Source organism: Palaemon carinicauda, chromosome 18 (assembly GCF_036898095.1).
Source record: "Palaemon carinicauda isolate YSFRI2023 chromosome 18, ASM3689809v2, whole genome shotgun sequence".
NCBI lineage: Eukaryota > Metazoa > Arthropoda > Malacostraca > Decapoda > Palaemonidae > Palaemon > Palaemon carinicauda.
Window position 1 is genome coordinate 91,150,638 of NC_090742.1, and position 16,370 is coordinate 91,167,007.

Below are 16,370 nucleotides of genomic sequence, written 5' to 3' on the forward strand. Positions count from 1 at the left end.
TAGAGAAGCGATTTTCAACGTATCGCAAAGGAATTACGGAACAATAGAGAACGAAAATTAAAACTAAAAGGGAATTTTCTCCCAAAATGATCTGGATATTGTGCTTATGTTTAATCTTCTCATTAAAACAAGACAACCAGAAGAGACATTAGGATCCTAGTTATTAGGAATGCATATTGATTTGTAATAACACACAATCTATTATCAAGGGAATTATAAGCTTTATAAATATTTAATCGAACGCAGGAACATTCTATTGTTTAATTTGCTATTCTTGATTCTTGTATACAGTATTGGAGGAGGGTTGTTTTTCTGTTGACATATGGGACACTGCTTTGTTTCTTCCTATTATAGATAAAGAGATTATTGCCTAGCATATTAGAGTATAGATTAATTATTTTCTCGTTTTAAAAATAAAGAAAAAAAAAGAGAAAAATATATGGTCTAGCTTCTTCCTTTGCCGTCTAGTTTTAAATGGTCTTTGAAAATATTTCCTTAGTTCATTCTTTTTTAACAGTAAAAGTATCCATTTTGTACCGCACGTGTATCACACACGCACGTACCCCGTAACGGTATTGCTTATTTATTGAATATTGTCGTTATAGCTCTCCCCTCTGATTGATAACTCGTTCATTCCAGCATTTTGCTGCACCATTGTGTTTGAATTTTTGTACCGTTCTTGACTGGAACGGATTGTATAAATGCTTAAGCTCCGACCAATTAAAGTTCAGTAACTTGCATTCAAGAGAGTGTCTTCGTTGCAACCTAACAGCTCGCGGCACATTGGTGACCACTAGAGTGACCAACTCCCGCCCGTATTCCCCCTTATTACCGTGCCTTATTGTCTGAGGATGCCACCCTCGGACACTGCTATCAAAGCCATGCATCTGAATCTACCATCCTTCACCAGCGGAGAAGCGTTTGCCTGGTTCCAGCATGCTGAAGTCCAGTTTCGCATAATGGGCTTAACTCGGTCAACCACCAAAGCTGATTACGTTCTCGTGGCTATCCCCGTGGACACTTTCTCGGAAATCTCCGATTGGCTGTGCAAACAAGAACATACCCCCTAACGTGCGAAGACCTTTAATACTATCTCCTGGAGCATTACTGCCTCCACCAGCCGCCTGCATAGCAAATCTTTTTCAGATATCTCACCAACTGTTGGGGACCAAAAGGCATCAAGCCCATTGTCGCCACTCTTACACATTGTCCTTAAGAAAGATGGCTCTTTATATCAATATGGGGGAATCAGGCACCTGGACATGCAGACAGAACTGTTTCACCACTAACCTCCCAGACATCGTTGATGTGACCTACTTGCACAAAACAATGGTTTTCGCCACGGTCAATCTGCTGAAGAGGTATTATCAGGTGCTCATAAACACAGAAGATATCCCCATACCCAACATTACTGCCCGCTGTTGTCACAAACCTCTTCAATTACTCCTGTTTTGGCCTCCATATTGCAGGGGCCACAATTCAACGTCTCATGGACAGCATCTCAGAGGACCTCCCCTTCTGTGTATGTTACGTAGACAAAATAATTGTGTTCTCTTCCTTCAAAGAGGAACACAACCATCATCTACGAAATGCGCTCGACCGCCTACAACAGAACGGTCTTGTAATCCAGTATGGGAAGTGTACCTTTGGTGCCAACGAAGTACTGTTCTCAGGAAATCAGATCACTCCAGAAGGAGTGAACTCTTCCCCTAAGAAGTTAGCAGTCATTTAGATCTTCCCCACAAGGTCGACCATCAAAGCACTGTAGGAATTCTTGTGCATGATCAACTATTATCACTGTTTCCTGCCAGCCATCGCTGCTACTCTTTCCCACAGGTGGTCAATGGCTCGCCCTACACAATGGCCTTTTTACTAGAAAACTGTCTAAGGTGGAATCCGGCTGCTCTACCTTCAATGGCTAATTGCTAGCTGTGCACTTGGCTGTCCATCACTTTCGAAATATTTTAGATAGTACACCCTTCTTTAGATTCTGGTTACCACAAAAGAGTCATTTTCAATCATTAGAATGTAAATTATCACCCAAGCAAGCAGGACTATTAGCATATTGATTGAACTTTAAACTCCCCTCCTTTCCCCATAAACTCTTATGGATATTTTTTAGCATTTGAAAACTTGTATTCCTACCTTAACAAGGAGGTTTCAAATTATGCAGCCAAGGATGTGACTTTAAACGAGCTACACAAAACATCATACAGAAGAAACTTTTATAATTTCAAACCTAAAAACTTATTTTCTGTAATAAAAAAAAAAAAAAATATTGAGATTTTGAGAAACCTAGCTAAAGACTCGAGTATAATTATAAGTATACCGGAGAAGGGTCATGGAGTTTTAATAATGGATAAAGATTATTACCTAAAAAAAATTGAAGATATTTTAAATGATAGGACTAGGCTTAGAGAATTGATGTCAGAGGACCCCTTAATTCACTCTACAGAGTTTTTAGGTGGAAGAAAGACGGTGATTTGTCAAACGAAACAGCTTCTGAAATGATAGCAACTGGAACACGACTAGGTATTATCTAAGGTGTCCCAAATATTCAAACAAGAGGTATTTTTTCACACCAATTTTCCCATCTATGAATACTTGTTTGTATGACCTGTCTAAACATCTACAGTAGTCACTAAGCCTTCCCAACTCATGGTAAATGAGTAAACTCTGAAGAACACTTGCAAATTTGTAGAGTTAATTATGTCCAGCTTCGATATAGAAAGTTTATTCACAAACATTCCTTTCCACAAAAAAACATTACAGATAATTTTTAAACAACTTTTCCCTAACCTTGTGGACAATTAATAAGGTTTCAACAATAACCAATTCTAAACACTATTAGAACTAGCTGCCACTACATCCACATTGTTGTTTAATGACATGTTATATGAGCATATAGATGAAGTGACAATGGTATTTTTGTGTGGACCAACCTTAGCAAATAGGATTTTTTATTTTATTGTGAATGGAAATTGCTGGGTGAATGTCCTGTAGAATTTAATCCTTTCTTGTATCATCAATATGTCAATAATACATTTTTACTTTTTAAAAATCCAGACCCTAGACACCAGTTTTTAGATTAGTCAAATTCAAAGAACATTGAAATAAAGTTTAATAAAGAAAATGAACAGGATGACCAATTGATCTGTTTTCTGGTCAGTGGGTTGCTCCTCTCGGTAGGGATTCGTCGTTTCCTATGGGTAACTAGACTATATTAGTAATCATATCTTTTATATAGCTTTATTTTCTTTGATTGGTTTCATTTCAGAGCTAGTTCGGTAGATCTTAGAAGTATATCTATCTGAATATATATTTATGATAATTATTATTGATTTCGCATCGTAACAACTACAGATAGGCTGAAGATGGCAGAAGTTATATCAAAAGCTTTCACACACACACACACACACACACACACACACACATATATATATATATATATATATATATATATATATATATATATATATATATATATATATATATATATATATATACATATATATATATATATATATATATATATATATATATATATATATATATATATATATATATATATATATATATTACTTGAGAACCACACATATGAAAAAATCTGATCATTCATATTTACTAAGGTATTAAGGAAGGATCAGATTTCTCTCCTTGCATACCAACCCAACTTGTTCTAATGCCGATAAAGTCAGTATATAGTATGTTCAGGCAGTAACTATACCTCTAAGTAGCTTCACTTATACTTTGCTCAAAGGAGATTTAGAGCAAAATTCAAAAGCTCTTAAGCCATTGTGATCAATAGAAGAATGACAATTCAACAACTCCTTTCGGTGACCGTTGAAATCTCTAATAAGAGCATAAGTGGGTTTTCCATTGTTTTATTTTATGTGTCTTAGACATAATAGTAGGAAGACAATTAAAAATAGATTCATCCATGTCTGGATTCTGGTAAATCGAACACAAATAGAAGTTGTTATGCCTGCCACAATTATTTTTTTTAACAGAATCTCTTAACATTTACATTCATCGTGGAAATTATGCTATGCACGGTACTCAGTCCTAATAAACACCCCAATTCCTCTTGCCCTTAGAATGTCATACCATTTAAAAGTTACTGGTTCCTTAAAACTTGTAATAAGAAGCTCAGATGAATGCCTCATTTGAAAAACAAAATTTTCTGAGCATAATAGAATATCATACTATCTGGAGGCAACAGCTTACTAAGGTCTTGGATATTGTCATTCAGTCTACAAAGATGGAATTATGGTAGATGGCAATGGTGAAGTGTAGGATATACTTGTCCTAGATTCTGCTTAATGTCTGCTGACAAAATAAAAATAAAAAACAATAAAACAGATTCATTGTATCTAAAATTAAACTTAATAATAAGGGTAACAGAAATAATATGTAGAGAAATATATATGAAGTGACTGATATATCTGATAACTAAAGAAAAAATCTAGGATAAAATCCCTCAACTTGTCATAGCCTACACAGCTTGCAAGGCTAAGTACCCTCCAGGATAGTTACTTCACTTGAAAGAAGGACAAAAAGGATGGTATTGAAAATGAATACTTATGAGAAAGAGGTTGCAGACAGAAAAAACCTCGCAATACACCATTTCAGCTGCCGTGACATCTAAGGCCTCTCTAGGAGTGGCCCTTATTTCTAGGATAACCCAGGGAAGCTCGATAATCCTTGCAGTTGGACATCAAAGCTGCTTTGAGGGTGCAGTGAAAACGTTCAACCATTCCGGAGGCATCAGGGATGTAGGCGATTGTCTTATGTGGGGTAATTCCCTCGAGATTTGTTAATGACATCCACAATGCAGAGGCAAACCCCTATCAGAAGAAATATGCTCAAGGATACCGAATCATGCTATCTATCCTGAGAGTAAGATCGATGTACATGAGGCTGATGTAGCAGTTTCTATGAGAATGGCTTCAGGGCGATGAGTGGAGCGGTCAAGGACGGTAAACTGATGATGATGTCATTGTGATGTGGATACAGGGCTTACTACATCAACATGAATGTGAGCAAAACAATGGTGAGGTTTAGGAAAGACGTCTAATATTGAATCAGTGCATTGATGTACTTTTGTAATTTGCCATGAAATACAGGTATTGTAATCCAATACCAGGTAAAGGGTAACTAATGTGTTGACAGGGCATGTGGTCTTTGCGTATGACTAATGGTGTACCTTCTAAGAAGTGGCCGAAGTGACAGACAGCCAAGTGCACTGCCAGTAAGTCATAGACGGTAAAGTAGCCAGATTCTCCTTGAACAGATTTATACTGAAAAAGGACAATGGGCGGGACGAGCCATTGACCAGTCTCTCAAGTAGTGCACCAATAGTGACATCGTTGTCATCGGCTTAGAGAAGGAGAGGTGCATGGGCCACTGGAAAAGTGAGAGCAGCAGAGGTTGATAGGGCATTCTTTGCATTACAGAAGGATGCTTTTTGAAGGTTATCCCATTTCAGGTCTTTGGCTCATCCTTGAGGTAGGTGAGAGGGGGTCAAGAGTGGCGTGAGTGCTGGCAGCAAAAGGTGATTATAGTTGATTATGCCCAAAAAATCATTTATATTCGAGGGCATGGGTAATTTCTGAATGGTTGCTACGTTCTTAGAGAGGTGGTGGACTCCTTTAGGAGTGATGCAGTGCCCTAAAAATGATACTTCATTACCGCAAAAGTGACATTTCTCATACCACACTACAAGTCTGTTCTGCTGAAGGCAGTCAAGCACAGTGCATAGCAGACGGAGGTGTTCCTTTGTGGAGGAAAAGAACAAGTATGTTCTTCTAGTGACATGCACAGAAGGGGAGGTCCCCTAATATACCATCCATGAGACATTGAAAAGTAACCCCAGCATTACGAAGGCCACAAAAGGAGTAATTGAAGGTATATGTACCGAAGGGAGTGGTGATGGCATCTTGGGGTTATCTATTGGATTCCTGGTAATTGATAATAGTCCTTCAGGAGGTACACTGTGGAGAACACCATGGCTTTGTGCAAGTAGGAGGTCATGTCAGCGATATTTGGGAGGGAATAATGATCCGGTCCTGTCTGCATGTTCAGGCGCCTGTAATCCCTCCACAGAATCAGAGAGCCATCTTTCTTTAGGATGATGTGTAAAGGTGACAAGCATGAGCTTGAGGCCTTTTGGCAAAGGCTCATGACGTCCATTTCCGCAAACGTTTGTTTAGCAGCTTCCAAATGATCCGGTGCGGGACACCGGAATCTGGCAGATAATGGCGGCCTAGTCCTCTGAATATAAAGATAGACAACATGTTTGGTGTGAACCACGGCCGTTTGATGAATTTCTGGACAGAAAACTTCCGGGTATGACATGAGGAAATGGGCGTAGGCATCTCTGGGTGCAATGATGGGGAGAGCGAGGTCGGAGGGGGCTGGTTGGAAAGGTGTTGAAAAGTAAAATTCAGGATTGACTAGCTGTTGGTGAGCAGCATTGACCACGAGCTGATAATTTGGGAGGAAATCTCCATCAAGTATTAGCAATGTGACGTCAGCGACGAAAAAATTGCAGATGAATTTGATGTCTACAAACGATAATGCAAGGTTCTCGTAACCATAGGTGGGGATTACAGATACATTTGAAGCTACCAGCCAGACATGTGCAGATTTAGCCAGACTACATCGTGTCCTGACGACTGGCCTTGGCAGAAGAGAGTGGCAACGATATATGTCAACCAAAAATCCCTCACCCGTACTGGCATCATCTAAAAAGAGAAGACTAGGGACAAGAGGGGGCACCGCCACAAGCAATAGTCAACTTACATGTTTCTTGGCCAATGACAACCATTCCCACAACCATTCCCAGCTGCCCAAAATCTGCAGTAGTAGTAGCATAGATGATGACGGGTGTCATAAGTTGTTTTAGAGGTTGTCTGTTAGGGCGTGAACGTGGGCCAGTATATGCGGACAGTGAGCGGCTTTGTAGCCACTACGGCACGTCACAGCATTAGCATCTGTATCCTACCGCATTCATGTCATCTTCAGTCAGTGTTGAATAGCTGTCCTCTTCGTTAGGAATGGAGGCATAGATGGATATCTTGAAGGTGGTGAAGTGGCTGTCCATAGGGACATCAACTTTGGTCATTAGGTTATTCATGGGCAAAATATTGACAATGGGGAGGGCAGCGAATAAAGGTTTGGTTAGGCGTTGTACCCAAAGGGCACAAAGTAAATTCCCTTCACAAAGAGAGCTGTCTGCATCAGGTTACAGGAGAGCAATACTGGTCCTTTTTGTAAGGGTAAGAGAAGCCTTTAAGTTGGGAGACCCGAAAAAAGTCTTAATTGCAGGCGGCTGCCGATGGTGAGTACTGCTCGAGTAGGTATGCTTTGAGGGCATTGTACGCTATTGGGGTGTCAGCTCGGTAGCAAAGTCAATCTGATATTAATGGGAAAATGTTTTGGGGATCGCTTTGAGAACATAGTCTACTTTGGTGCTTGAGCGAGTCACGCCCTTAATATAAAAATGGACTTTGGCATGCTTAAATAAGGTGAATGCCTCTGTACTGGTGAAAAGCGGTAGTTTCAGGGGTGTGGTGTTGATAGTAGAGTCAGTGTCGCAAGGTGGCATCATTAAACAGTATCACACAGCGGTGAGGTGGAAGGCAGGAGGGAGCTGGTCTCTCCGATGGTCACCAATGTGCGAGGCCCTAGTTAGGCGATAACTGCAAGGCAAGATGAACGTAACTAACCTTTAGTAAGCAATCATCAAGTTTATATACAGCGATTTCCAAGGAAGAACGTCGCAAAAATTCAAACATGATAAAGCATGAGTTAACATAACATTGGTTAGTCTATCAACAGTGCAGAAAAGAGCGAAGGATAAGATAAGAAATCAAAACCGGTAATGTGTGAGAGCGTGTATCAAACACATCCGGTATCAGAATGCCCAAAACACCATTTCAAAAAACCAGAAGAAGAGAAAACAAAATATTGTGCTTGAATATATCTTTAACCCATTTCAGCTCAGTGGTACATATATGGCACATTAACAACATGATGCAATATTGCATCATACGTCGCTCTGGGCTACGACAAGCCTGAACAAGTGAATTGGGAATGCACACCAAACCTGCTACGACATGTTCATATGAGTACAGTCCCTCAAAGCTGCCAGTCTGTGCTCTGCTGTCACCTTGAAAAGAAGTGCCGCTGTTCTCTGCCCAAAACAATGGCTTCCAGAACAAAGTAAGTATATTTTGCACATTTCTTTGATAAATATGTTCTTTTGGTAATTACATATGTTGAACAAGTAATAAACTGACCTCTCTATTTAACTTTCATATTTGTCTAATCCATTCTTTTTTCTGCATATCATTTTATATTTGCTGTGCCATATATGGTTCGCTGAGCTAATGCAGGTACATTTTTTTTCTGTGTACACATATTTTATGAATATCGAATTTGCAGCATATTCTAAATCCATTTCATGTTTCATATTTCAGATCCCTGACTATTCATGACATTTTAGCTATATTAGAAGAAGACGATAATCCTGCAAAAGTTTACATTGAGCCTACAGATACGGGCCTATTGACTGATGAAGACTCTGCTGATGAAGACGATAGTGGATTGATAGATAATTTGTCCGGCAGACAACTGACTGGTAATGCTGAAGCTGTTTTTCATGATGGACGACGTACAACTGAATATGATTGTGAACCTCAACTGAGTGGTAATGATGAAGCTATTTCCCACGACGAACGTCGTACTGCTGAAGATGATGGTGCGGCTCATAGTTCTTCACCTATCAATAGCTATAAGACTCCCAAATGGAGTCTTGGCACTTATCTCACACCTGGTGACTGTATGTTTCCCGAGGCAAAATATGCTAAATATAGGGATTTTACTCCAAGTGAACTTTTCGAACTATTTTTTGATGATGATATGTGGAATATGTTAGTGAATCAGACAATTATCTATGCAACTCTCAAAGGTGAAACAGACTTCTTGGTAACCAAAGGTGAAATGAAAGTGTTCATTGGAATTTTGATAGTGTCTGGCATCGTTCCTGTATCTTCTCGGAGGATGTTTTGGAGAAATTCATCTGTGACAAGAAATGAAGCTGTCTATCAAGCAATGAAAAGAAGAAGATTTGAAAAAATCATGCAATGCATTAATTTTTCTGATAATTCTAAATTAGACACAACTGACAAATATGCCAAAGTTCGTCCACTCGTTAGACATCTAACAAAGAAATTCATTGAGCATTTTCAACCCGTGAAGTCACTCTCTCATGATGAAGCAATGGTCGAATATTATGGTAAGCATGGGTGTAAACAGTGCATCAAAATGAAACCAATTAGATTTGGCTATAAAGTTTGGTGTCTAAATTCAGACGATGGTTATCTAGTCACCTTTGATCTTTATCAAGGACGTACCTATGAAGGAAATGAAGTGAACGAGAAGGTATTTGGCAAATGTGCTGCTACTGTCTTGAAAAATATTGATTCCTTGTCAGAAGATAAACGGTCACTTCCATATAATATATATTTTGATAATCTCTTCACTTCATTTCAACTTCTCACAGAACTGAAGGACAGAAATTATGGTGCTACAGGGACAATAAGATCAAACAGGTGTAAACACTGTCCTCTGAAATCAGTTGATTCTATAAAAAAACAAAAGAGAGGAACGGCAGAGTTCGCTACAAACAAGGTGAATAAAATAATGGTATGTAGATGGATGGATAATGCAGTCGTATCAGTGGCATCAACAGTCCATACAAACAATCCCTCAAGCAAAGTAAGAAGGTACTCACATAGCGAGAAAAAGAATGTAGAAGTTGACTGCCCACAGATAGTTCAAGAATATAATCAACATATGGGAGGAACTGATAGGCAGAACCAAAATGTAAACAAATATCCTATTGGTATTCGAGGGAAAAAGTGGTATTGGTGTATATTTACTTGGCTTATTGATGTAACAGAACAAAATGCTTGGTTGTTGCACAAGAAGTCTGGCGGGGGATTGTCACAGTTTGAATTCAAGGAACAGATTGCTCCGAAGGGAGCTGGGAGACCGCCATCCTGCTCAACAAAGGGTGACAAACGAGTGTTAAAAGATATTCGTTTTGATGGTTTAGAACATTATCGTGTGGAAACACAAGATAACAAAAGAAGAAGATGTGCTGGGGAAGGATGTAAGAAAAGACCTTTCAGTCAGTGTAGCAAATGCAATGTAGGACTCTGCTTGGCATGTAATCTTTCATTTCATACTAAATAATGATGATGTGTTCTAAGTATTTACATTTTGATCAATATTGTATTTTTTTTATCTGTTAAATGCAAGAGAAACTTTAAGTTATATGTATTTCAACACAATTTGATTCTGAATAGGAATTTAGTAGCTCACTCTAAGGTTCAAATGTTTGTTTTAGTTTGGAAATTTTACAGAATTTAGCCTCATCTTGCTAAAAATCTTAGAGGTTATGTATCATTGCTCATTCTAGTTTTGTTATACCCTAAAACTGTAAAATAAATTATCAATTAAAAAAAAATAAGTGTATTTCGGATAAAACCGTTTTTTTTCTTTCAACACAAAAAATTGTACTTGAATGTGCTCACTGGTACATATATGGCACATCGTATTCTAGAAGTATTATTGCAGAGAAATGTCAACCAAGACGTTTTCCTAATCATTTAGGAAAAACAAACACAAAAAATGTTGAGTAAGATGAAATTGCAACAAAAAAAAATAATTGGAGCTGAAATGGGTTAAGCAAGAGACCTCTAGTTCAGTGAAAGACCAAAGTACAGAGGCTATGCTACTACCCAAGACTAGAGAACAATGTTGCAAATCAGAAAATGACTCCTGAAGGTTATATCAGGTAGAGAATAAGAAGATGCGGGGGATAAAAACAGAGGAAAGAAGTTGGAATAAATAAAAATAGAGAGAGAAATTATGTTGAAGATAAAAAGAGAGAAAAAGGGTAAGAGAGATCGAAAAAAGAGAATGGATGGATAGTAAAGATAAAAAGAGTAAAATGATGGGAGAGATAGAAAAAAGACAAAAAAGAGAGAGAGAAAATGGTAAATATAGAAAATAAAGGAAAACGTTTGAGAGATAGAAAGAGAGAAAGTGTTTACTAAATAAAAGAAGATGGAAAGCGAGTTTGAAAGAGAAAGAAAAGCGTCCGAGTTATATAAGAGTTGGATAAAATAAGTATACGATATCTCTGATTAATAAGACAAAAAATATGTGTTGCATGGGAGAGAGAGAGAGAGAGAGAGAGAGAGAGAGAGAGAGAGAGAGAGAGAGAGAGAGAGAGAGAGAGAGAGAAATAAAAGACTTACAAAGTTAGTTACCTCACGTAAAGAGGTAATGCATTCTCAGAGAAAAATAAAAGACTTACAAAGTTAGTTACCTCACGTAAAGAGGTAATGCATTCTCTCTCTCTCTCTCTCTCTCTCTCTCTCTCTCTCTCTCTCTCTCTCTCTCTCTCTCTCTCTCTCTCTCTCTCTCTTTAAATTTTGATACAAGCTTATGGTAATGAAAAAATAAGGGAATCTTAGAGCATATAATTACAAAGCTTAATTTGTCTTTCAATTTTCTGAATCATAATAGAAAGTAAAAAAAATTCAATTGTGATCGAAATTTTGATCATGAATATTTCTTGGTATCAAAATAATTATATTTTTTCCCAAAAATTTATATTATTCACCTTGAAATCATAGTTTCCTTAGTAGTTCGTTCTTGATGATGAACCCGACTTGTATTTTTGGTTATCAGTTCCAGTGCAATAAACCAATCTCTTATAAGAAGATTGTTTATCAGGGTAAACATATTTTTTTCAGTGTAACAACAAACATAATCTACACAATAAGACCTGTGTCTATACTTACTGTCGTTAAACCCGAAAAAAAGCCACTCAATATAGTGAGCCTTTTATAAGTAATTATATTGAAAGACAGTACAAACTTCAGAACGATGCTGCCTCGACCCTCTGTTATCTTCCCCTATAAAAAAATGAGCAAATTGCCTGGCTATGTATGCAAATATATTTTTTCCTGTCATGGTCTGTCTCTCCCCGTCCCTCTTGTCTGTGGGAGAGAGAGTAGTCATACCCTGGTGAGAGGGGGTACCCTGAGATGTACACTCGGAAACCACAATCAATTACAAATTACCTAACTATCAGGTTTCTGTTAAGAAAGGGGGAGGGGTGGGAAGGGTTGAATCTGTGTGTGCATTTCTACCTAAATATCTAGACGTCTGTTTTGACGGTTGCTTATACTAATATTACTATAGGTAAATTATTATTGATATAGTTGATTAGTTTGGAAAAAAAAGATTTGCAAATACTGTTTAAGTTTGTTTATGGAATGTAATCAAAAGTAATTAAAAAATTCTTGTTTGTATTTATATTTTTTTTATTTGCGTCCTGTTCATTTACTTCCGTCCATGATAAATGTGATTTTTTACATTTCCAAAACCCTTTATGTTTCTATCACTATCCATTTCAGTAAAGGTTAAAAGAATATTTTTATAAAATGATACCTGCATAAAAAAAGTTCCCCTTCTGTTAGAATTTCATAGTACTTCGTGTTTCATTGAAAGGACGAATGGATTGATTGAGAAAGTTTACAGTTTTATATTTGAATTAAAACCACCTTCCATAAGGATAGGATTGGGACATTTTAAACTTTTTTCAATGTATTATTTTCCTTATATAATCTTTTGCCTTGTTCAAGATTTTTTTTCGTGATAAAATCATACTGTTGTTCTTTTTATCTTAGATATTGGCAGGTGGATGATGAAATTTTTTTTTCATTAGTACATAAAAATAAAGAGAGAGAGAGAGAGAGAGAGAGAGAGAGAGAGAGAGAGAGAGAGAGAGAGAGAGAGAGAGAGAGAGAGAGAGAGTACTATTATTTTCTAAATGAACAGCCATTCTTATTCAATTCGGTTTCCCTCAGCATGAACCTTTTCTTTCGTCATGGCCAGTAAATGGTAAACCCACAGTAAATCCACTTAATTGTTGGGTTAAGCTGATACACGTACAACGAGTCATAGCGTCCAATGGCTCCTGTTGTAAATTCAAGCCGACCCCGTTTCGTTGGTGGTGAAAAGGTCGTTTGCAAACCAGGACATTAATTCTGCACACACATTTGGGCTTTTTACAAGTCATGTAGTGAGTTTTGGCTTAGTTTCTATGAAATCTGAACGGGAATCAGGTGGTGTGAATAGGAATCGATTGCAGAGGCAACTTGTTATCATGTCTAACCACTTGCTTCGTCCCCAGTACCCGCCTTGTTAATGATCTTAAGATATTTTCCATTTTCTATTCATTGCACTGAAGTCGTGGTTTGTGAAACAATTGCGTATAAACTGTAGGTCTGCTTCCCTAACTAGGTACCTGTTGGTTTCTTTGCCTCAGTTTCTAATTTCGTCTATTTACATATTTCTCACAAACTATCTTTTCCCAGCTGATCACCTGTCTGTCTCGGCATCTCTCCCAAAATAGTAAAGAAAGTGAAATAATAACAAAATTAATCTTTAAATGATATTGCTGATAACAAAACCATTCTGCACAAATAAATGTTTCTACGAGTTAACACCTAAGCAGTAGGTAGGAGACATAAAGTGGGGAAGAGCTAATTTAGTTATTACCTAGTGTTTTATGAAAAGAATTAGGATATAATTTGTTCCTATTTTGCTAGGTTAGAGTTTCTTTATTGTAAAAGATTACCCAACTATTGAATGATACAGGTGACACTTACTCCTAAAATAGCACTCTACTAAAGATAAACTAGAGAACGCACTGTCATATTCCTAGGTTCTTACATTATCCCAAAGGATTTCATAGCATAAAAGAAGGGACATTACAATCAAGTTAAAGTTGAGGAAGCTGGGCATCTAAGTTGGATGAGATAATGGTGAACGAGTGAACATTGAATGCAGAGAGCTTACAGCTATAAGTAAAAAATTTCTTTAAAAAGAAAGGGAAAAAACACTCCTCTTACCCATATAAGGAGTGAGGCATACAGTTGCCTGACTGATTTTGCGTTATTTTATACTCTAAATTTCTTTGCTTGACTTCACTTTGGTCGGGCAAAGAAGGAAGACGTGTTTTCAAGTGCTCCTGTCTTTCTCAACTTTGAGATTATACCATGTGCTCTTTCTCGTTTTTCTACTGTTCCAGCAGTGTATAAAAGTGATGTGATACTAGCGGTGTGTTTTTAGTGTTATATGTGCCAAGACAGTGTTGTAATTTAGGCAAATTTACTTTTGATTACACACCTGGCGAACCAGCTTCTTGGTCGGTAAACGAGTATGCCCTAAGGCAACTTGCCTCGGGGGTTAGGGGCTCGTAGTGTCTCCCTCCCGCTCTCCCTCCGTTTCCAGGGAACACAGAACTGGCAGTTAATCAAAACATAAAAACAGGTTAGTTAGGATGGCTTATAATACACAATATGCTCTTAGGAAGAAAGACTCCTTTGGCTTGCATTTTACAGTGCCTTATGTGACCATGGAAAGTGTTAGTAATGTGTTGTTTAATCATATGAAATTAGGAATTAGTGATAAAAAAAGGTGTTCAGAATATAAATAGAAATAAGATTGTGGTAAAGCTAATCTCTGCAAATGTATTTGCCGATGTTTTGAAGAATTTCGAGGATAAAGTTATAAAGTTAAGTGAAACAGACTCTGTGAAGGTTATAAATTTAAGTTCACAAGTTTCGTATGTATCGATAAGGAACGCACCGTTCGAGATGGATGATAAAGTGATAATAGATATTTTGAATAGGTATGGAAAGGTAGAGCACTTAAGGCATAACAAATTTGCAGTTGGGCCTTTTGAGGGTTTATTCAATGGCGTTCGCACAGCAAAGATGCGAGTTAAAGAAAACATCCCTTCATGAATTTATATTGGTGGCTATAATTTAACCTTCTTATATAGTGGACAGAGTAAAACATGTTACAAATGTGGGAAAGAAGGTCATCTAGTAAAGGACTGCATTTTGAATATCAGTGAGAGTAATTACATTATTTATGAGGGAGATTTTCCTGAAATACCCAAGAATGGAAAGAGTAGTTCATCCAGCGCGAACAATAATGGAAGGGAAGATGAGCATGGAGGTGGAGCCAAATTGGCGAATGGAAAAGAGAGAAAGGGGCTAGAAGTAAGGAACGATAATTCGGGCTTGGGCCATGAAAGCATCAGAACGACCACCGCGACGAGGACTGGCGATGGACGAATGGACGAAGTGGATACGGACAACGAAAGACAAGATGAGGAAGGAACTGGAAGGTTTGTGGAAATTCCCGCATCACCTGACGAAGGACTCGTTATTTCGACAGTTGAAGCAGAAATCCACGCAGACGTGACAGACATTGGAAAGGAAATGGACGTTCAATTATGTGTAGTACAAAATAAGGAGGATTCAATCGAAGAGGTGATAAGTGAAATTCAGGAATGTGAAGATAATGAAGAGAATAAGGTGGACTGTGGTGGGGAAACTACAATAGACAGTGTTTTCAACCTTGGTAACACAAGTGACGCCGAAATGTGGCAAGCTACAATTAGTGACTAACCAAGCAAAGGCCTTCGTCTGAGGCTAACAAAGGATAATGGTATGCTTTCCGAGTCGAACATGGGTGAAGATACATCAGTGTTTGATGAACCTAAAAGTAGTTCTGAAGACGAGATGAATAGATTGCCAGTGAATATACGTTTCAAATTGGATGAATGATTTAGATTTTCTTTCTTATATTTGTAACCTTCACTTACTTAGATTTAGCAACTGTTAATGTTAATGGATTATGTATGTCTTATAAGCAAAGTAAATTGATTGATTTTATGTACTTTTATCATTAGGATGTAATATTTGTGCAAGAACACAATGTCAAAGATATTTCACAACTTGAGTATGTTGAAAAGCATTGCGATATAATATTAAATCCAACTGTCTTGTTGAAGGGACGCACTGCTATCCTCTTCAATAAAAAGTCGAGAGTGAAGGTTCTGAATCAGGAGATGGATGTAAAGGGCCAAATAATCAGTGTAAAATGTACATATCAAGGAACAGATTTTCTATTAATAAATGTGTATGCCCCTTCAGGGACAAATAAGAAAAAGGAAAGAGAGGAACTGTTTTTAAATGTTTTGTTATATTACATGAGACACAATTTACGAAACTTGATCATAGGTGGGGATTGGAACAGCGTAACGAGCAAAAGAGATTGCTCTAATCCTGATAATCATATAATTTCAACAGCTCTTCAAAGATTAAAAAATTATTTACAACTTAAAGATGTGTGGCTCTTGAAAAACCATTTGATTGAATATACATAAGTTAGGCAAAAGTATGGTTATAGGATTGATCACATATACG

The 16,370-nt window shown here is 37.6% G+C and overlaps 1 protein-coding gene across 1 annotated transcript; it reads left to right on the forward strand.

Annotated features, from left to right (window-relative positions):
• Positions 1–8,128: 8,128 nt before the first annotated feature.
• LOC137657417 (piggyBac transposable element-derived protein 3-like) lies at positions 8,129–16,268 on the forward strand. The gene is made up of 4 exons (XM_068391753.1): positions 8,129–8,226; positions 8,484–10,180; positions 14,974–15,359; positions 16,254–16,268. The coding sequence occupies exons 1-4, from the start codon at positions 8,129–8,131 to the stop codon at positions 16,266–16,268; spliced, it is 2,196 nt and encodes a 731-aa protein (XP_068247854.1).
• The last annotated feature ends 102 nt before the right edge of the window (positions 16,269–16,370 follow it).